This window comes from Periplaneta americana, chromosome 6 (assembly GCF_040183065.1).
Source record: "Periplaneta americana isolate PAMFEO1 chromosome 6, P.americana_PAMFEO1_priV1, whole genome shotgun sequence".
NCBI classification, from domain to species: domain Eukaryota; kingdom Metazoa; phylum Arthropoda; class Insecta; order Blattodea; family Blattidae; genus Periplaneta; species Periplaneta americana.
Genome location: NC_091122.1, coordinates 16,496,644 through 16,519,408, shown reverse-complemented (window position 1 = coordinate 16,519,408; position 22,765 = coordinate 16,496,644). Strand labels below are relative to the sequence as shown.

Genomic DNA, 22,765 nt, shown 5'->3' with positions numbered 1-22,765 from the left:
ACTGTATAAATAATATTCAAGTTATTTATATTTTAATCGTTCTTTAGCGATATAAATAACATAAATTTAATATTAGGTTTAGAAAAATCGAGTTGCATAATACTGCTATTAGCTTTTCTTTCTGTATTATTACATTATACTATCTTGAACCACAATAAAATGAAAAGGAGTAACGAGGAATTGAACCCGAGACGTTGACATCTAAATTTCGACGTTCGTTCGCTGAGCTACGAGAGTAAAAGTGTGGAAACATTTTCGGAAAAATTGGCCCAATCACACTCTAAGATTTTCTGATGATTCGTAGAAGCTTTGCGGGGGGCAAAGGCTAACTGAGATTTCCCGGTCTCTGATCGGGTCATACATCCTGATAGAATTAATATTTAACTCTTGCCGTGACATTCGGTGAAGTCCGGGCCCAATTAGTCAAATCCACTCTCCTCATCTCCACGCTTGGGCCCCCTGGAATTTAATGAGATGCGAAAGAGATAGTGGTGTGCGGAAAGCAACGGGATGTTACCGCATTTAGGCCTATCCTTCCCAAGAAAAACTGCAAACATGAACCAAGGAAGCTTTTAATAGAAGAAGAAGGATCTTCTGCGGACCTCTGGAAAAATAACTAAGGAAGAGACTAGTGAAGTGCTTTGTGTGGAGTGTGGCATCGTATGGGGAAGGAACATGGGCATTACGACGAAATGAAGAGAAACGAATTGAAGCATTTGAAATGTGTATGTGGAGAAGAACGGTGCGTGTGAAGTGGACAGACAGAATAAGAAATAAAATTGTGTTTGAAAAAGTGAGTGAAGAAAGAATGATGCTGAAACTGATTAGAAAGAGAAAAAGGAATTAGTTGGGTCTCTGGTTGAAAAGAAGAATAGACGACATTAGGATATGTGGATCATATGCGGAGACTAAGAGGAAGCCAGAAAATAGGAAAGATTGGAGATTGCTGGGTTTGAAATGAAAGACCTGCCCATGGACAGAACACATGTATGTATGTTTAGAATGCCTGGAATATCGTGTCTAACAACAGTCGCTATTTGCAAAGACTAGTCAATTCCATGCCCACTCGACTGCAAGATGATCGAGATAAGAGGAAGATAGACTAAATATTGAATTGTGGCTTTTTGTTTTGTTTTTTGAACGCTTAATTGTTTGAATGTTTTAAGGCCGACGCCAGTAAGTTTGTTTTGTTTATGCCACGAAAGATATTTTTATTGAGAATAAAATCTTTTTTCTTTCCATTTGCAGCCACAATATCATAATGATAAAGACCTGGCATAATATATTAATGAACCTGATGTTAATTATTAAACTAATCGTAAAAGAGAAAGGAGCCATTATGTATAGTTTGTCTCTCTCAAAAACAGAACAAAAAATAACATAAAAAGCACGAGTTTGTAGTCGAACGCAGGACCTCACGAATAAGAGGCCTGAACGCTACCATTACGCTATTGAATAACACACAAAATACTTCAATTATAACTGTAGATATCAGGCAACGTGGTCCAACAACATATAACATCGCCTGTCTCCGAATTGTAACGAAGATACCCGAAGGGAACTTTGTTTCAAGAGAGCGGCCACTTTTTCTTTTGACAGCTGTACAACACAAAGCTCACGCTGGAAGTACTCAGGGACAGTCGTATGTGTTAAGAAAGTGGTCACATCGAATAACAGGTACACGGATGGGATTTCGAAGCCAGTGACATTCAGAGAATTACAGGTAAACGGTCTGTTTAAAGAATTAGAAAATACGTGTTAGCCTATTATAGAGTTTAAAAATACATTTTTTTTTTAACTTTTGTTACAGAATTTCATCGAGGAATTCGGAGAAGATACATTATTTGCTTTCGAATGGAGAGTTTATATTTTGTAAGTTGTGCCACACACAAACTAGAGGCATTCATTGAAAGACATTGCAGTCCCTTAAATTGGTGAAAAATTTTTCCATAGTCAAGTCGTAGAGGGATCTGCCCTAGTAGTGACACACAAATTGAAAACTATTTTCCAGAAAAATTGAGGATATACTTATCTTTCTCAGATACCAGATCAGCTAGCAACTGCTCAAAATCGAACGAAAACAGTGGCAGTGAAAATATTCAGTATTGTAAGTTTGCTCCCAACAATTCATGTAACGTGGAAATAATTTTTTCTCGTTTCGTATCATGTTTAACTAACAGACGAAGAAGTTATAGGTTCGAAAATCTTGGAATGTACGTAGTCATATACTGTAATAAAATGTACAGAGGAGAACAGTAAAGTTCAAATATTTCTCATGAAAATTAAGCTTTCAGGAATAACTCCCTGTAAAGTTAATTTGAATAATTTCGAGGGAAAAATTGTTCCGGGGCCGGGTATCGAACCCGGGACCTTTGGTTAAACGTACCAACGCTCTCCCACTGAGCTACCCCATGTTTATTTTTATTATATATTATAGGCTATGCCATAAAATTACGTGTTTCAACCTACCGTAATACTATCAATATGTTGTTCCATCATACCTGACAGTACCTCCGTGCTGGAAGCGGGAGTTTGTTGATATTGGAGTCCGGTCGCTTAACCACGTGTAAAGACACAAGTCCTCAAGTTCCGAGCTTTGGTTATTACCCAACCAAGTATAGTGTAGAAGACGTAAGGCTCACATGTATACGGAAGTCGCGATCATATATCTACAGGGTGTTTCCGAGGTGGTGTTACAAACTTCCAGGGATGATGGGGAAGGGCACATGTACCAATTTGAGACAAGGAAGCATGGTCCGGAAATGACTGAGTCCGAAGTTACAAGAAAAAATAGTTGTGTGGAAATAGAATAATTTTATTCCTCTGTACACCTTCTTTATGTGTATTTATCTTACACATACTGTATTCATCTGACGTTGTTTACGTTGTCTACTTACAGTATTCCGTTCAGTGCGCTGTCTGAGGGATGGGGACAGGAAACTACACTAAAGCAATGCAGATAGCGTAATGTGTAACGGACATGGTCGGTCCTGATATGCACGTCTGTAGACAGCAGTGTGTGTGTACAAGTTGCAGTGTCCAGTCGATCAGTCCTAGTGAAATGGAGGAGTACACGAGAGCGGAATTAGCAGACCTGATTTTCGAATACGTATGAGCCAATGGGAACTGTAGACAAGCTCACAGATTGTATCGGGTCAAGTAACCCACGTAGGAGACATCCGGCCCATACCATCTTTCCACGACTGTTACAAAGGTTAAGGGAAGGTGGGCACGTGATGCTAAATTACAATTCCACACTTGTAACTTGTAATTTGTAACTTTCGACTCGGTGATTACCGGACCAGGATTCCTTATCTCAAATTGATGCATGAGCCTTTCGCCATAATCCCTGAAAGTTTGTAACACCACCTCGGAAACACCCTGTATAAAATAGAGATTTGATTAAATTCTAGTATTGGACGGATTCGTGATTTAACTTACAGATAAATTAAATCAATATGATGAGAATTGCAAGATTTGACTACTCGTGAAACAACTCAGTGATTTGAATCGTACTTACAGGTGACTCAAATCGACTTTGAATTTGTGAGCCTATTCAAAGATCTGACGACAAATAAAACAGTTCATTGATTTGAGTAGAACTTGCTTAATATCTTAGACTTGCTTAATAACCTGGTCAATTCAGGAATTTGAGAACTTGTGAAACAACTCGTTGATTTAAGTGATGCTATAGGTGACTTTGTGAGCCGATTCAGCTCTGAGCAGTACTCACAGGTGACGCCCTTCTCCAAGTCCTCGTAGTAGCCGCAGAAGGCGAGCTGCTGCAGCACAGCGTGTGGCAGGCGGTCCAACTGCTCCACGCGCCTCAGCCTCTGCGAGATCACGTCCACGTCCACCAAGTTGCGGTCGCTCGGCCTGCACAAAAACATTGATTTCATCAACAAACAGCTTCCTAACACACAAGCTATAAGCCAAATATGTTGTAGGAACTGTTTCCATAGCAACGCCACTACATGCACTGCCTTTTGTTTAATTTTGTTAACTACACAATTCGACAAGGCGCTTGATATTTGGCTTCAACACAAGCATGCTTTGCAGTATTACCGATATTCTTTATTAAGTTCGACGGTAACATCAGTTGCTTCTAATTGGCTGTAGTGGAATAAGAGACCACTCCTGAAACGCAAAGGACAGTGTCGACTATTTGGATTATTCTTTATTGGATGAAAAGACAAAAACACATTCTCTATAATGTTATATTACAATATTAAACAATATTAAAATGAACAATTCTTGACCGAATTTCAATTCATTTGGATATATACTGTATTCTTAAAATTTGGTACTTTTAATTTGTTATTCAATCACTAGCGCGTATCTGTGTTTTGTATTGTTTTGCTACGAAATGGCAGTATAAGTGAAAGCTTGTTTTATTGAATGGTTTACAGCAGTGATTCATCTCAAGTGTAACTACAAAACAATGTCGAACACTGTACACATTATGTGCGTATGTATGTATGTATGTATGTATGTATGTATGTATGCTATGTTTGTATGTATTTAATTTATTATGTTCTATTTAAGTCCACGCGTCTGGCCGCGAAACCAGGTGGCCCGGGTTCGATTCCCGGTTGGGGCAAGTTATCTGGTCGAGGTTTTTTTCCGAGATTTTCCCTCAGCCCAATGTGAGCAAATGCTGGGTAACTTTCGGTGCTGGATCCCGGACTCATTTTACTGGCGTTATCACCTCCATCTCATTCAGACGCTAAATAACCGAAGATGTTGATAGAGCGTCGTAAAATAACCTAAATGTTTTATTTAACGACGCTCGCAACTGTCGAGATTATATCAGCGTCGACAGTGTGCCGGAATTCTGTCCCGCAGGAGTTTTTTTACATGCCAGTAAATCTACTGACATAAGCCTGTCGCATTTAAGCACACTTTAATATCATAGACCTGGGCCGGGATCGAACCCGCAACCTCGGACATAGAAGACCAGCACTCTACCGACTGCGCCATCCAGTCCTACTGTATGTATGTATGTATGTATGTATGTATGTATGTATGTATGTATGTATGTATGTACCAGGCAGTTTAAAAGTCCCGAAACATCATTCGACGGTAGGCGGCCGAGCCACATGCTATCACTAGTTTAAGTATCATTATTATTATTATTATTATTATTATTATTATTATTATTATTATTATTATTATTATTATTATTATTGGTAGTGATGACGGCGGAATACAAAAACCTCTTTTCTTGTCGGGTATAAACAAATAAATAGTTTAATGTATCTATAATTTCATTTCAAGATTTCACTGAAGTTTGAGAGCTAGATTCGGACTTCTTACTCTTATTACATCCCAGAGGGTCGCATTAATTTCCCATTAAAAGGTCTCAGCGCTGAAGTTACGCCTCTTTTCCATAAAGGTCTTACATTTCATTTCCGGTTTTCAGAATTTCGCTAACTGCATAGTTATTAGATTGCTTCCCTCTCAAAGAAAGATGAATGGCTTCCTGCCTGTGTGTGTGCGTGCATGCGCATGTGTGTGTGTGTCCGACACTAATAACATTCGTAAAATTCAAGATATTTTAATGAAAGGTTGTAATAACATTGCAACTTCAGTTATATTCATAACCCACATGTAATCGTTACTTCCAACGTCTACGAGTAGTTCAAACATCTAAACAGAGAGATATAAATATAGATAGAGATAGAGAGATAGAGATAGAGATATATATAGAGAGAGATAGAGATAGAGATATAGGTAGAGATAGAGATATAGAGAGATAGAGATATAGATAGAGAGATGGAGATATACATAGAGATAGAGATAGAGATATAGATATAGAGAGATATAGATAGAGATAGAGAGAGATAGAGATATAGAGAGATATAGACATCGAGATGTATGTATGTATTTATTTACACTGCAAGTGGGCAAGCACCCGGTGGCAGTGGTATATACAATATTAACAATACACAATAAAATGATAACCAATACACAATAAAATTTACAATACGCAATACAATTTTACAACACATATACAATTTTACACACAATACAATAATAATACACAATACAATTTAACACAATAATAATAAAACATAAAATAAAATACCTAATTTTACAATACAACCTACATAATTATCTATAGGTCCTACATAAGTTTCAATAGTCTTTCACTTTACTCTCATCTCATTCCCTGTAGTGGCACTATGACGCATTTCACTGACACTTTAGCACACATTTCACTGACACTCTGTAACACATTTCACTGACACTATAGAACACATTTCATTGACGCTATAAATTATCACTGATCGGAACTGTTCACTGCACTGTAAAACCATAACAAATGTAGAGAGAGATATAGATAGAGATAGAGATATAGAGGGAAATGGAGATATAGATAGAGATAGAGATATAGATAGAGATAGAGAGAGATAGAGATATAGAGAGAGATAGAGATAGAGACATAGAGATAGAGATATAGATAGAGAGATATAGACATCGAGCTATAGAGAGATAGAGATATAGAGAGAGATAGAGATATAGATAGAGATAGAGCTAGAGATAGAGATATAGAGATAGAGAGAGATAGAGATATAGAGAGATATAGATAGAGAGATAGAGATAGCGATATAGAGAGAGATAGAGATATAGAGAGATAGAGATAAAGATAGAGATATAGATATAGATAGAGAGATAGAGATAGAGATATATAGATATAGATAGAGAGATAGAGATATAGAGAAATAGATAGAGAGAGATAGAGATAGAGATATATATAGAGAGATAGAGATATATAGAGATATGTAGAGATATATAGAGATATAGAGAGATGGAAATATATATAGAGATAGAGATAGAGGGAGAGGGAGTGAGTGAGTGTGTGTTTAAACGTAGTTTGTATAAAAATAATATTTTTTTTTTAAATAGAAAACACAAAAATCTAATTGAGCCGGAATATTGAGAAATTCCACATGTCTAGAATACTAAACTTTTGAGGAGATACAAAAAACATCTCAGGTCCACCCAACATTGTTGTTGTCATGCATTTACAGCGTTACAATACATTATTTCAACTAGGCCTACTACTTACATAGTTAGCTTCAATTTTCTGCTTCTCACAAAAAAAAATGCTTAAACGTCAAATTATTTTTACTTACTTTTTTTATTTCTGAACGGGTGTAGATAAAATATTGTACAATACGTGTTTGATAACGCCCTATTAATATATGCTCCCGTCGTACAAACTTTCACACGCACACATTAATAACGACCTTATCCCAATTGTATCGTAAATATCTATTATGTTAGTCACAATCATACACAATACTGCATGCCACATTATTGCACCAGTGCCGTAAGATATTACCATGCCAACTAAAACATAACTTTTACCACAAAAATTTATTATGAAACTAGGTTTTAATGTTATAGGCCTACTTTATTGCAGGAGTCAACGTTTAGGGAACTAACAAAGCGAGTTTCATAATCTTTACGAATAATGGTAGGAAATAACGACACTCTTAATCTCTTTAATTAAATTGCAAGAAAACCATTCACCTTATTTTAAAACTGTAAGGGATAAATCATTTCTTATCAGTTTCTCTAATGATGAGAGTAAAAATCAGAAAAGTATAGATAATATTTATCAAGTAAAACAGTGTTAACATTCAAGGGAAAATTACTTTTTCCTGAGAAAAGTATTCATTTGGGACTAACATGGTATTAGAATTGTTTACTGTACTCTATCAAAGGAATAAGCTGTCTTATCTCTAGTTGGTTATTTAATGATGCTGTATCAACTAATAGATTATTTAGCGTCGATGGAATTTGTGATAACAAGATAGTATTTGGCGAGATGGGACCGAGATTCGCCATAGATTACCTGATATTCGCATTACGGTTAGGGAAAACATCGGAAAAACCTCAACCAGGTAATCAGCCCAAGCGGGAATCGAACCTACGTATCAGAAGGCAAGCGCCTGTGCCGACTAAGCTACGCCGGTGGCAAAATACCTTGTTAAAATATACACAGTTATATTACTTCCATCCTGTATGTACATATTTATATCCAAGATTCCGGTGATATCCCGCTTGAACCGATTACCAGATTGGACTTCATCTGAGGTTTTTCCTAATATGTAAGTGAAATGACAGATATTCTCAACAGTAATTTCACTAGAGGTTTTGATTTATCTAGAGAAAATCAAAACTCGAGTGGGATTTAATTGACTATTACACGATTAGAAGAAAGTATATAAATATTAGAAGTAACAAAGTACTCCAATACAATAAAATATTAATTGACTTACGAAAATACAAAACTGTCTTCAAATTTGTACCATCTCAACATTATAAATATTACGCTAGTAGATGGCAGTAATGTGTTATGAATAGCTGTTTTCTTATCAGTTGTGCCAACTATGGAATCTTCATTGAACTCTGTGGACGGTTACTGGTCAAGAAGGCTTTGTTGATTCAGTTTCATTTTTATTAAAACAGTTGCATTCCACTTCAATTATCCCAATCCCAGTAATCAACGTCACTTGACAGATGATTTTCAATAAATTTTAATATTAAACAATCTCTCATACGTGACTATTCATAATATCATACAGCAGAAGCTATAACATAACCTAAATAATATAAACAAGTGTTAGAACAGTTTTAATTAGGGATGATAAAATAAACAAGAAACGTTTTAATTATCGATGATGAAATAAAAAATAAACATGAATAATTTTAAAAGAAACAATTATTGAAAGTAGGTACAATTTTCAAATTTGAATGTTTTAGTGGTTGGTGATTCAGTTGATGTTATATTGGACGTGTGCGTAAAAGAAGTGGAACTCGTTGATGTACATGGTGTATCCCTCAACTTATTCAGGATTTCCGAATGGTGCTCTTCATTTATTTGTAAATAGGGTCTCAGGGAAGATGCATAGCTATGACTAGTGATCTTTATTAATTCTTGTTCTTGAATGCCAATGTGAGTCATATTTGAAAGTGCTGTGCATCGACTGGAGTGGTTGGTAATTTCCTGTTTTTTTTTACGTCCAAACCAGTGCAGTTTGAAATGTTGGCAAACAAAGAAACAAATTCTAGGGTAGTGATAAAAATAAACAAATGCTAGGGACGCGATAAAATTAAACAAATGCTAGGGACGCGATAAAATTGTGCGATAAGCAGCCACGATTGATTGAAAGACGTCCTTTCTACCGTTTTATTGGTCAAAAGTAGTGTGACGTAGTAAAAGTGTAATAGTCATAGAAAATCCTCGGACCCATCTGGCTATCGCTAATTCCATCGACGCTAGAAAACCACGTAGATGACGAAGCGTCGTTAAACACCGGATTAAAATGCACCTTTAATGGAAGAATGACTTAAGAATAGTTGCATCCATCTTTGTCAAACTCCTCGATTGGAATCTCAATTATCCCCAAGTCTTCTCGGAGCGGGTCGTTCCCATGGTAACGGAGAAGTCAGATAAGGAGCTGGACATTTCTAATACCATAACCTCCGAACTCCCTTGATTACGAATCAAGCAGCCCACGTTGTACGTATTGTCATTTGCATTCAGGAGCCCCTTCTCATGCAGAACCCCGTTAATTACCCCCGTAAGGGATAACGGGCTCAAAGACAACCTGGGACTAAAAATCACAGATAAGTACAGACTGATCCAAAATACAGTCACCCTCCACTTTCGTGATGAAGTTCTTACTATAGATCCCGACTTTAATATTGCTATAGGCCTTGTCATAGTCAGTCTAAGGCAGTGATGTCAAAGCAAGCGCATTTTTCTGACCTTGACGTCGTGCGCGGGCAGCAAGCGCTAAGTATGGAAAGAGGAAGGGTTGTGTATATGAATAAGCAGCCTGTTGGATTAAGAAAACAGTGGTGCACAAACTTCAAACGGAACGTGAAATTTTATGTCGTTATTTTTATATGGCTTCTTTCTGTTTAATATTATCTATATTGTCTGTGAAACGAAAGTACTAACACTGATTTCTTAACATTGCACTTGTGTTTTAAATCTTAATAATATAATAAAGAGTTAAGAAGGAATATTCACTTAAATTCCATAGTAGTATAATATTATACTGTATCAAGTGGATGAAACACATCATTCATAAAGAAAGTGATATTCCAAACAAAGAGATTGAGTACGACATGATAAGTTGGAATTTATATTGATGGTATCTTTAGCCTTACAAAAGTAATCAATAAACTAATCAAAACAATATTACAGTACAAAGCAAAGTTACCTAGGTACTCTATCTGTTTTAAGTGTAACTAATATTACATAACAAAACTCTTATCGCATTATGCTTTTAAGGTGATACTTGTGAGCAACTTCCTATCATCAGAATATTAAATTATTTTTTCAAAATCTGCTGAAGCTATAGAGATGACATTTTTACAACACATGGGCATGTATCTTTTTTCTTATGATGTAACAGTAGTTGCTTTGTTAATTCATTTCCTTACAAACAATTTCCATGCCAATACTTTCAAAATTTTCAATACACTATCTTCAGTAATACGTATATACGGTATATTAAATTTACGAAAACATTCTGTAAGGCTACTAGACCTATATCTGAAAATTTCATTTTTCTATACGAAAAGCTGAGAAAATATTTCTTTTGAATTAAAAAATCAAACTTGTGAAAAATGAGCATTAAAATTAAAACTTACATTCTTATAATGCACTTATACTTCTCAGGCAAATCTAAAAATTAACATGGAGACAGTTTTAATAAGTTCTCTTCCCTTTATATATTGAATCAGTGCTGGCCATCCCTGAATATAGCTCGACCAAGCGGCATATACCACCTCTTTCGTCTGTCTCTTTCCTTTCCGCTGTAAAGAGCTCAGGTTGTACTAGGCTCTAAAGCGCGCGCTTGCTCCTGTGGGCATCAATTGACATGCCTGGTGTAAGGATTCCAGTTTCGACCCTCGACAAAATCTACGTAATTTTTGGTTAAAAGCAGCTCTTTCTGTGTGCAATTAAGTGGGATGTTTGAACAATGCTTGGAATTCTTGATGTTTCTTAATGATTATTTAACGATGCTATAATGAACTGGGCTGAGAAGAAACTGCCTACTGGAGGACGCACTGGAAGGAATGGTGAACGGAAGAAGAGTTCGGGGCAGAAGAAGATATCAGATGATAGACGACATTAAGATATAATATGTATCTTATGAGGAGACAAAAAGAAAAGCAGAAAATAGGAAAGGTTGAGAAAAAGCTGGGTTTGTAGTAAAAGACCTGCCCTTGGGCAGAACAATGAATGAATGAATGAATGAGTGAATGAATGAGTGAGTGAGTGCGTGAATGAGTGAATGAATGAGTGAATGAATGAATGAGTGAGTGAATGAATGAATGAGTGAATGAATGAATGAGTGAGTGAATGAATGAGTGAGTGAGTGAATGATTGAATGAGTGAATGAGTGAGTGAATGAATGAGTGAATGAATGAGTGAATGAATGAATGAATGAGTGAGTGAGTGAATGACTGAATGAGTGAATGACTGAATGAGTGAATGAATGAATGGTGAATGAATGAATGAATGGTGAATGAATGAATGAATGAATGAGTGAGTGAGAGAGGGAATGAGTGAGTGAGTGAGTGAGTGAGTGAGTGAGTGAATGAATCAATGAATATACTGTGCAGTTATCTGACGTCTGTGACATTTATGATATCAAGATGGTATTTTGCGAGATGCGTGACTATTTTTCGCAAATTATATGTTATTACGATGTACCGAACTACATCTGATATTTTCGTAATTTAAGACGGCGCTTATTCCGTCGGATCCCGGCCACTTAGTCACTCATAATGGCTGCACCTCTGCACATGTGTGGACATTGTGCCACTCTCATACATCTATGAAGTAGTGCATGAGGATAGGCTACTAGTTCATTAAAAACTTAGAAATGTTTTTAATGAACAGAACTAGACTCTTGCGGAAGTTTCTAAGTAGTCTTAAATGACCAAGTTGTTATTTTTTTTCTCTTTTCTTTTTTTTTATTATCTTGATATATTTCTTAATCATTTGTGTTTGTATGCCATTTAGTACGAATTTGCTAATCAACATTTTATGTCTTGTAACTCACATGTATTCTCCTATTAGTATATTAACTGTATAATATATCTCAAGTGAATTAATCGTCGAATTTATCTCGGGCATTTTAGGTCTTATAAATTGTGTATTGTGTGTGTGTGTGTGTGTGTGTGTGTGTGTGTGTGTGTGTGTGTGTGTGTGTGTGTGTGTGTGTGTATTCCCCTTTATGCTATCTAACTGATTTTGATTAGGGGAGAGTCGGGTAGTATCGGACATCGGGTAATATCGGACAGTGAGTTTCTTTCATCTACCACACGATGATAGTACCTGATTGACATGGTTACGTGTCTGTGATGTCGCATAGAGAAACGTAACCATGTCATTCAGGTACTACCATATGGTGGTAGATGAAAAAAACGCACTGTCCGATACTACCCGATGTCCGATACTACCCGACTCTCCCCTATGTGTAATTTTCTACTTTATTTTATATATTACATAAACGATCTTGACTATTTGTAATTTTATATTGTGTAACTGATCTTTTCTATTGTAATTTTCTACTATATTTTATGTAATTTCTAAGGTATTTTCTTTTGTGTTGATTTGTAATCAAATTTTGTATTTCATGTATATTATTGAAACCTGGTTGAGTGGAAGAGAAGGTCTCATGGCCTTAACTCTGCCAGGCAAAATAAACCTACTACTACTACTACTACTACTACTACTACTGGAGGGAACCAAAGAGGCGGAATTTAAACTGAGAGGATTCGATCCGACATCGGGATGGGAATCCGGTACGGCTTAGTGGACAGAGCATCAGCACGTAGAGCTGAGAACCCGGGTTCAAATACCGGTGCCGGAGAGATTTGTTCTCAGTTCCATTCACTATTCAATGGTAGATGTCAGTAGATTTACTGACATGTAAAATAACTCCTGTAGGATAAAATTCCGGCACACCGGCACGACAGTTGCGAAAGTCGTTAAATAAAACGTAATTTAAAATTTACGTAAGACATTTTATGCTCAAAATGGTCTGTAAAACTGATTGGAAAAGCATCAGATAGAAACTGGCGTATACTGACTCTGCTGTAAGTTTCACAGAGATACATTTTAATTAATCGAACTAGTTTCTTGGGGATACCAAATTCAATAAGAATATCATATAACACTTCTCTCTTGACCGAGTCATATGCCTTTTTGAAATCTATGAATAACTGATGTACTGTACCCTTATATTCCCATTTTTTCTCCAATATCTGTCGAATACAAAAAATCTTATCAATAGATGATCTATTACGCCTAAAACCGCACTGATGATCCCCAATAATTTCATCTACGTACGGAGTTAATCTTCTGAAAAGAGTATTGGACAAAATTTTGTACGACGTCTGCAAAAGTGATATTCCTCGAAAGTCTACATTGTACATCATAAATTCCATCACGACCTGGCCGGGATTCCAACCCGAGCCGACTGAATAGAAGACTAGCGCGCTAGCACTTGAGCCACAGAGGTGGCCCCATGCCGATACCAGAGTCTGATTTTGAAGAACAAACTGAGTTGACGTGCCTTAGTATTTGAACAAAGACAGTCCGGAAGATGAATGAGCGTAAGATTACAAAAGGATGCGTTATTATGAGGTTACTGCGCATGCTCAGAACGATATGAGGATAACTTCTCGTTTATGCAGGCGGATGGAAGTGGTTCTGGCCGCCCTTATTGAACTTGTGAATTATGGAATGCCAATACCCGTTGCCTAACTTCCAGGGGCCATGGAGGCGTGTTCAATAGCTGACGTACGCGTTAATTTTACTGTACTCAGACCGCCTGGCTGGGAACATTGCAGCTTCGCATGCCGGTTATTATAGGCCTACCTATTGCTTGTTCATTAGAGTAGAGGTTTAAATGATCCAGTTTCATTATTTAATGCGAAACTCAAGAAGATTGAAAAATTAAGTCCATACCTGTGGAGTAACGGTTAGCGCGTCTGGCCGCGAAACCACGTGGCCCGGGCTCGATTCCCGGTCGGGGCAAGTTACCTGGTTGAATTTTTCGGGGTTTTCCCTCAACCCAATATGAGCAAATGCTGAGTCACGTTCGGTGCTGGAGATTATTAATATGCAACAATATGTTTCTGAAGAGTTCTAAATTATATTATCTGATCTGAAAACATGTATTTTTTTAACTTAAAAATTTCGAAAAATTCTATTACACTTTTCTGTACTCAAATACCATCCCTACCACCAATACAACTTCCGGTATATATACTGTTTACACCCTATATATTGTTTAATCAGTCGCTCTCAGTGGCGCAGTTGGTATAGCGCTGGCCTTGTGTATCCGAGGTTGCGGATTCGATCCCGGTTCAGGTCGATGGCATTTAAGTGTGTTTAAATGCGACAGGCTCAATGTCACTAGATTTGTGGCATGTAAAAGAACTTCTACTACTACTTATTGGCTTTTAAGGAACCCGGAGGTTCATTGCCGCCATCACATAAGCCCGCCATTGGTCCCTATCCTGAGCAAGATTAATCCATTCTCTATCATCATATCCCACCTCCCTCAAATCCATTTTAATATTATCTTCCCATCTACGTCTCCGCCTCCCTAAAGGTCTTTTTCCCTCCGGCCTCCCAACTAACACTCTATATGCATTTCTGGATTCGCCCATACGTGCTACATGCCCTGCCCATCTCAAACGTCTGGATTTAATGTTCCTAATTATGTCAGGTGAAGAATACAATGCGTGCAGTTCTGTGTTGTTTAACTTTCTCCATTCTCCTGTAACTTCATTCCTCTTAGCCCCAAATATTTTCCTAAACACCTTATTCTCAAACGCCCTTAATCTCTGTTCCTCTCCCAAAGTGAGAGTCCAAGTTTCACAACCTTAAAGAACAACCGGTAATATAGCTTTTTTAGGTGGCCCGGGTTCGATTCCCGGTCGGGGCAAGTTACCTGGTTGAGGTTTTTTCCGGGGTTTTCCCTCAACCCAATATGAGCAAATGCTGGGTAACTTTCGGTGTTGGACCCCGGACTCATTTCACCGGCATTATCACCTTCATCTCATTCAGACGCTAAATAACCTAAGCTGTTGATAAAGCGTCGTAAAATAACCTACTAAAAAAATATAGCTTTTATAAATTCTAACTTTCAGATTTTTTGACAGAAGACTAGATAACAAAAGTTTCTTAACCGAATAATAACAGGCATTTCCCATATTTATTCTGTGTTTAATTTCCTCCCGAGTGTCATTTATATTTGTTTCTGTTGCTCCAAGATATTTGAATTTTTCCACCTCTTCGAAGGATAAATCTAACTATTTCTTACCAATGTTTATTATTGTCACACTAACATTAGTTATCCAACTTTCATTATTCACTTGCATGTTGTTTTATGGTCTAGATATTAAGGTAATAATTATGTAAGCAATTGTATACAATTACAATTAGAGTCTGGCTGGGCGGAAGAGAAGGCCTACTGGCCTTATCTCTGCCATATTAAATAAATAAAAAAATTAAAACTTCCGGTCGGGGCAAGTTACCTGGTTGAGGTTTTTTCCGGGGTTTTCCCTCAACCCAATACGAGCAAATTCTGGGTAACTTTCGGTCCTGGACCCCGGCCTCATTTCACCGGCATTATTACCTATTCAGACGCTGAATAACCTAGATGTTGATACAGCGTCGTAAAATAACCCAATAAAAAAATATACTGCTTACACCCTATATTGCTTAATCAATCGCCCCGAGTGCGCAGTTGGTATAGCGTTGGCCATCTGTGCCCGACGTTGCGGGTTCGATCCCGGCTCAGGTCGATGGCACTTAAGTGTGCTTAGATTTAGTGGCTTGTAAAATAACTCCTGCGGGACAAAATTCCGGCACAGCGGCGACGTTGATATAACCTCGGCAGTTGCGAGCGTCGTTAAATCATATTTTTTGTTTAACCGTACACGTCCATTCTTCTTTATCATTAGTTTGCATTTTATGAAGCTGTATCGTACAATCTGAGCCGGCCTGTACACTGTGCGTGTTGCCTATTTTGTGCACGGAGCTGTACGTTGCAGGTAGAGGCGGAAGAGGAGATGGAAGTGAAATGTTTCCTATCTCAGCCGTTATCTCATTTCACTACCCCACAGCGGGCGTCTCCAAGAGCCTGTATCTGCGCCTGTAAGTAGGTTACACTATCTACACTGCGTTAGCTAGCCTTGTTTCCACTCTCCAAAAACAAAGCACATACGCAGCATGATGCTCACATGTCTGTCTGATCCCATTACCTCGTTAACCTGGATACGGTTGCCATGACATTCCATATTACCGTGCAAATGCAAAGTCAGAACCGGCACTTAATTGTGCGTGACACAACTAAAACATGCGTTCACGGAGTCCCTTTTTATAAATTTGCTCTTTTTCCACAAGAAAACGAGCCTTAGAAATACAGTTATTTAGATTAGTTACAATCATTTTTCTGTTGCTGAGTTTTTCAACACAAATTTGTATGAAATTGTATTTTAATAAATAAGTTTAATTGCAATTTAGTTAGTTTTTTTTTTTCAATTTAAAAGTTTAAAATAATTTCATGTCTCTTAGAGACTGCAATGATGTTAGGTTTTTTCGTTCTGTTCCTATCACGTCATGGGATGTAGAGCGCAGCTTTCCACAGTACAAACTTTGACAGATAACCGAAAAAGATTTACGTTTGAGACACTGAGAAAGTATCTTGTAGTAGGTACATTGCAATTCGGTACTGTAACTGCACTTCCTAAAGACGACCAATAGGATAAAAAAAATTGCTACATGATTATTTCCACCACTAACACTGTGTATAATTAAACACAAATGCTTATAAAAGATAGGAAAATAAATGCTTTTCACATTCTTTTGACATTGTCACTGTGTAATGTATATTTACTTTCAGAATGTACATTTGTGTGTGTTTCCTTATACTACCGTACTTTACTCTAAATAGCAACGTTGTTACCTCAACACATCTCTACCTTTCACTACCTGCAGCGAGTCAACAATCTATAGTACATGCACAGTAAACTTATTGTATCGGGTCCAAAGTCTCGAAGTCTGCTCATAATCATTGTTTTAAATTTTATTAATGCAATTACACTACATTTTAGAGAAATTATGTTACTCTTTATGCATTCCAACTAATTTATATGGTTGAAACGCCGCCCTTCGTGATAGAGTTAAGCGAGTTACATGGTCTGCCTTACAGTCTGTATTAGATCACGATGGGAGTGGCACAGTCTATTGTTCCTAGTACTCACAGCGTTCCAAGCGGCTAGCAACTATCGCGAGAAATACAAAAAATCATCTCAGACTTCGTGACTGTATATCAGTGATGTCAAAGCAAGCGCATTTTTCTGAACTTGACGTCGTGCGCGGGCAGCAAGCGCTAAGTATGGAAAGAGGAAGGGTTGTGTATATAAATAAGCAACCTGTTGGATTAAGAAAACAGAGGTGCACAAATTTCAAACGGAACGTGAAAAATATATGTCGTTATTTTTACATGGCTTCTTTCTGTTTAATATTATTTATATTGTCTGTAAAACAAAAGTACTAACACTGATTTCTTAATATTGCTCTTGTGTTTTAAATCTTAATAACATAATAGAGAGTTAAGACGGAATATTCTCTTAAATTACATAGTAGTATAATATTATACTGTATTAAGTGGATGAAACACATCATTCATGGAGAAAGTGATATTCCAAAGAAAGAGATTGAGTATGACATGGTAAGTTGGAATTTATATTGATGGCATATTTAGCCTTACAAAAGTAATCAATAAACTAATCAAAACCATATTACAGTACAAAGCAAAGTTACCTAGGTACTGTATCTGTTTTAAGTGTAACTAATATTACATAACAAAACTCTTATCGCATTATGCTTTTAAGGTGATATTTGTGAGCAACTTCCTATCATAAGAATATTAAATAATTTTCTCCAAATCTGATGAAGCTATAGAGCTGACATTTTTACAACACATGGGCAGGTATCTTTTGCTTATGATGTAACAGTAGTTGCTTTGTTAATTCATTTCCTTACAAACAATTTCCATGCCAATATTTTCAAAATTTTCAATACACTATCTTCAGTAATACGTATATACGGTATAGGCCTATTAGATTTACGAAAACATTATGTAAGGCTACTAAATAAATAGGCCTATACCTGAAAATTTCACTTTTCTATACGAAAAGTTGAGAAAATATTTCTTTTGAATAAAAAAATCAAACTTGTGAAAAATGAGCATTAAAATTAAAACTTACATTCTTATAATGCACTTATACTTCTCAGGCGAATCTAAAAATTAACATGGATACAGTTTTAATAAGTTCTCTTCCCTTTATCTATTGAATCAGTGCTGGCCATTCCTGAATATAGCTCGACCAAGCGGCATATACCACCTCTTTCGTCTGTCTCTTTCCTTTCCGCTGTAAAGCGCTCAGGCTCTCCTGGGCTCTAAAGCGCGCGCTTGCTCCTGTGGACATCAATTGACATGCCTTCTGTATATGCTAGACTGTGGTAATATCGTGTTGTGCAATCTTTTTCCTTTGCGCAAGACATGCTGTTTCTACTTTTAAGTGACCCTTACTTACAGTAAAATTTCAGCAGTTTCAAAAAAATCCTGATATCTTAATAACTTCCTGCATACATAGCACAAGACAAGCAAGCTATAGATTCTCCTGATATTGCCTCCAATACAGTGCGACAAGCAAGATACTTCAAAAGTATTGGATACTAATAAATTATAGCATAATCGTACGTCGTTATAGAAACTCGAAACAAAGAAGAACTAAGAATAAATTTAAACAAAACAAATGAAGAAATTAACCCCCCAACTCTCCCGTAGTTTAAAGGAGGAATCAATAAGGACGTGGACTTTGTGAGAGTCTATCTGTTGCAGCTACGAATGGAGAAATGAGGTTCAAGTTCTCATATAGCCATGATCAAACGACCTTTATCATCAAAAGAATTCGTAATGAGGCTACCACAGCCGCTGCTGCTGCGAGTTCGTAGGAGGGCTAGACTCGTCGTTAATGGAGAAGAACGTTCTGCATAAGTCATCAACATGTGGGCCGTGATGATGGTCGGCACGAGATAGTGAACTTGTAGATATTCTAGTGATAATTAAGGCGCGTTCGCAGCACAACCTTCATCATTACAGTATCATCACTATCGAAACCATTACCAACACTATCACAATCAAAATCACCATTATCATTATTATCATTGATGTGATCACAATGATTACAACATCTAAATAATAGTAATAAGTGAGGTACAGTGTTTGGTCACATTTAACACGAGTTAGGTAAACAGTGACTATATGCTCAAGGCTGTGGAAATTTGCAAACTAAGTTAGTTACTGTGTATAAAATATACAGGTACACAATACATTGTTTACAGATTGGAAGTAATATACCTGTGCAAATTGAAGGGGACAACAATCGAAAGCTATGAAACATAGCCTACAGACAATGTTTCTGTGTTTGTATGAAGTAATATCGGAAGCTAAATTAACCGATTTGTATAATTAATTATTATTTCATCATTGGAAAGTGTAGTTTCTCTGGATGGACATAATGCTATAATGTTATTACAGTAACGTCTGAGTAAATCGAGGACAGGTAAGATTAAAATAGCTTCTTATGCACAGAAAATTTGATAGGCTATTTTGTACATTCGTTTTCTGTATTTCTTAAAATAATATTTATGTACACTCATTTTAATCTCAGAGAATTAACGAACAACGAGAGTGTATTGATTTAGTATGCAGTAATAGGACGTTAGCTTAGCAATCCATTATTTTATAATTCAAATTTTAACTATGCTCAATTGAATCGTGTTAAAATACATAAAATGTATATGCAATAAATGCAATGCAAAAAAATTGGGTAATGAGCCAAGCAGATTATGTTGCGCTGTTGTAAAATCTGTTCCTCCTGAGATTCAAGAGCTCCCACAACAAATTAAAAACTTTCTAATTCGAGTACATCCGTTATCAACATACGTTTTACATAATATAATATAATATAATATAAACATAATAATAAATCTGTAGCCAAAATTTTTCTGTTAATTTTCGCTTTTCCAAAAATAATTGGTAATAACAATTAAGAAACATGTTAAAGGAATTGTCATTGCACCAAATGAGTGGTCTCTGGATCAAAATGATAGCATTTTAATATTTTAAATACAATTTAAATTAAGTAACATATTAAACGATTTATCCTTCTATCAAACACGATTGTTCCCTGGATCAAACGTCCTATTTTAATTATGTAATTACTTTATATTTATTTCTAACGGGTGCAGCGGAGCGCACGGGTACGGCTAGTAAATAAATAAAATTATCATGCGTTTTGTAATTATAGCCAGTGCCAGCGTTTCTGGCGCGTGTCTTCAAGTAATAATCCAGTCAGTGAGCACTTGTTGCCAGTGCAGCTGAGAACGGTACCACCCAACACGTCACGTCAGAAATCTGCCCATTGCGTCAAAGGTAAGACACTCGCACTTCGCGTTTCCGAGTGTGTCCTTGAGTACACTGTCCAGTCAATGGCATCTGTTCCTGATTATGACAACAAAAGTAATTTCTCACATCAGTCTAGCAGCCGATGTTCACTTCTTATTCATTAACGTACTACTTCATATGAATTGTATAGCTTAACGAAAATAAGTTTGTAAATTGAACTAATTTGATTGTATATGTTTGTATAGTTTGGCTGATGAATTGTATATGTTCTTAAAATGATTACTAGTCTGTGTAGCTCTACTGATGAATTGTATATAGACCTACTGTAAATTGAATGGTAATATGTATAGCTCAACTGATGAATTGTTTATGATTATAAATTGAATTAATCTACTTGATATTAATTGCACAAATTTATATAGCTTAATGAAAGTATGCTACTTTGTATTGTATATATTTGTATAGTTTTGGCCGATGAATTGTATATGCTTTAAATTGAATAGTAATCTATATAGCTCTACTGATAAATTGTTTGTGTTTGTAATTTGAAGTAGTTTGCATGATATGTATTATCAATTTCTGTATATCACAACTGGTTGAATTGTTTATGCCTTAAATTTAATTAAATTGTTTTGTATTATAATATAGCTCAACTTATGAATGATCGTTTGCGTTTGTAAATTTAATAATCTGATTGGCTATGTATTGTATACTTTTAGTAGAGCCATCGATGTAGCTCAGTCGGCAGACTCGCTGGGCTGCTGATCCGGAGCTGCGTTCGGGCTTGGGTTGGATCCCCCTTTGGACTTTGGTTTCTTCGGAGGTTTTCCCCAGCCGTGGGACTGAAGCCGGATGGTCTATGGCGAGTCCTTGGCATCAACCCCTTTGATTTGATTACCTGGTTGGGTTTTTCCGAGGTTTCCCCCACCGAAAAGGCAAATGCCGGGTAATATTTTGGCGAATCCTCGGACCTCATTTCATCTCACTACATCTTGCCAAAATGTAAAAAAATTGTACAAAATTGTAAAAATTGTAGAAAATTACTAAATTGTAAAACTATAAAAATTTGTAAAAATTGTAATTGTAATATTGTAAAATGTTGACATGTTCCACATCTTAAAGCTTCATTGCTCATGTAAGATCTATGGAATAAAATGAATGAATGAATGAATGAATGAATGAATGAATGAATGAATGAATGAATGAATGAATGAATGAATGAATGAATGAATGAATGCACACGCTAATCCCTTATTCATCTGTCGTAAAAAATCTTGGCTTCTTTTTTTATAATAATCTAAGCTGGAATTTTCAAGTTAAAGAAACGAAAAAAAAAAAAATCTGTTCCTCCATTCACTCTTTGAGTCGTTTGAGAAACTTCTTGCCCCAGCAACTAAAACTTACCCTACTACAAACCCTAGTAATGCCGCACTTCGATTATTGTGACGTTTTGTTAAGTGACCTAAGTTCTGAACTGTCAGTCAAGTTACAGCAAGCTCAGAATATGTGCGTCAGATACGTGTGCAACATCCGACGATATGATCACATATCACCGTCCTTCGCAAGTCTCTCGTGGCTCCGACTTAAAGAACGTAGAACTTTACACACTTTGTCTTTACTCTTTCGAATTCTGCACACCTCAACACCAAATTACCTTTCGTCTCGTTTCTCTTATCTATACTCTAACCAGGACGTAAATACCAGATCACTTATCTGTGGCACGCTAAGTATACCTCTTCATAGAACATCTTGTTATTCCTCATCTTTTACAATATCCACCTCGCGTCAATGGAATTCCTTGTCACAAAGTATTAGGGGCTGCAAGACAACAAACACCTTTAAGAACAGCTTAAAAGATAACCTTATTAGCATTTCACTCCAATCTTACTGATTTAAACTATCACTGACTACACTGTTGCTTTCTTTCTTTAGACATCATCCTGATTGTGCTGTATTTTCAAAATTGTCTCATAATAATCTCTTTCTATTATCTAATATTATTTGAAATATATTAACATTCTATGTATTTTAGCTTAATTCTGCTACACAGTTTATTTCAGTGTTTAATTAATAGTTCATAGTATTTTGTTGTTTAATTCGTAAATAACTCTTGTATACATGTAACGCTCATCTAAATCAAATTGTTGAATTCTTTGTAAGTTCATGCATATGTATATACACTTTTTGCTGGTTGAGTGGAAGAGAAGGCCTTACGGCCTTAACTCTGCCAG

At 36.4% G+C, this 22,765-nt stretch overlaps 1 protein-coding gene across 1 annotated transcript in view; it reads right to left on the bottom strand.

Moving 5' to 3' along the window:
* Epac (Exchange protein directly activated by cAMP) overlaps positions 1-22,765 on the bottom strand; it is a 643,268-nt gene that overhangs the window by 555,149 nt on the left and 65,354 nt on the right. The window contains exon 2 of the mRNA XM_069827610.1: positions 3,734-3,876. Coding sequence (XP_069683711.1) covers positions 3,734-3,876 — 143 coding nt within the window. The remainder of the gene's footprint in view (positions 1-3,733; positions 3,877-22,765) is intronic.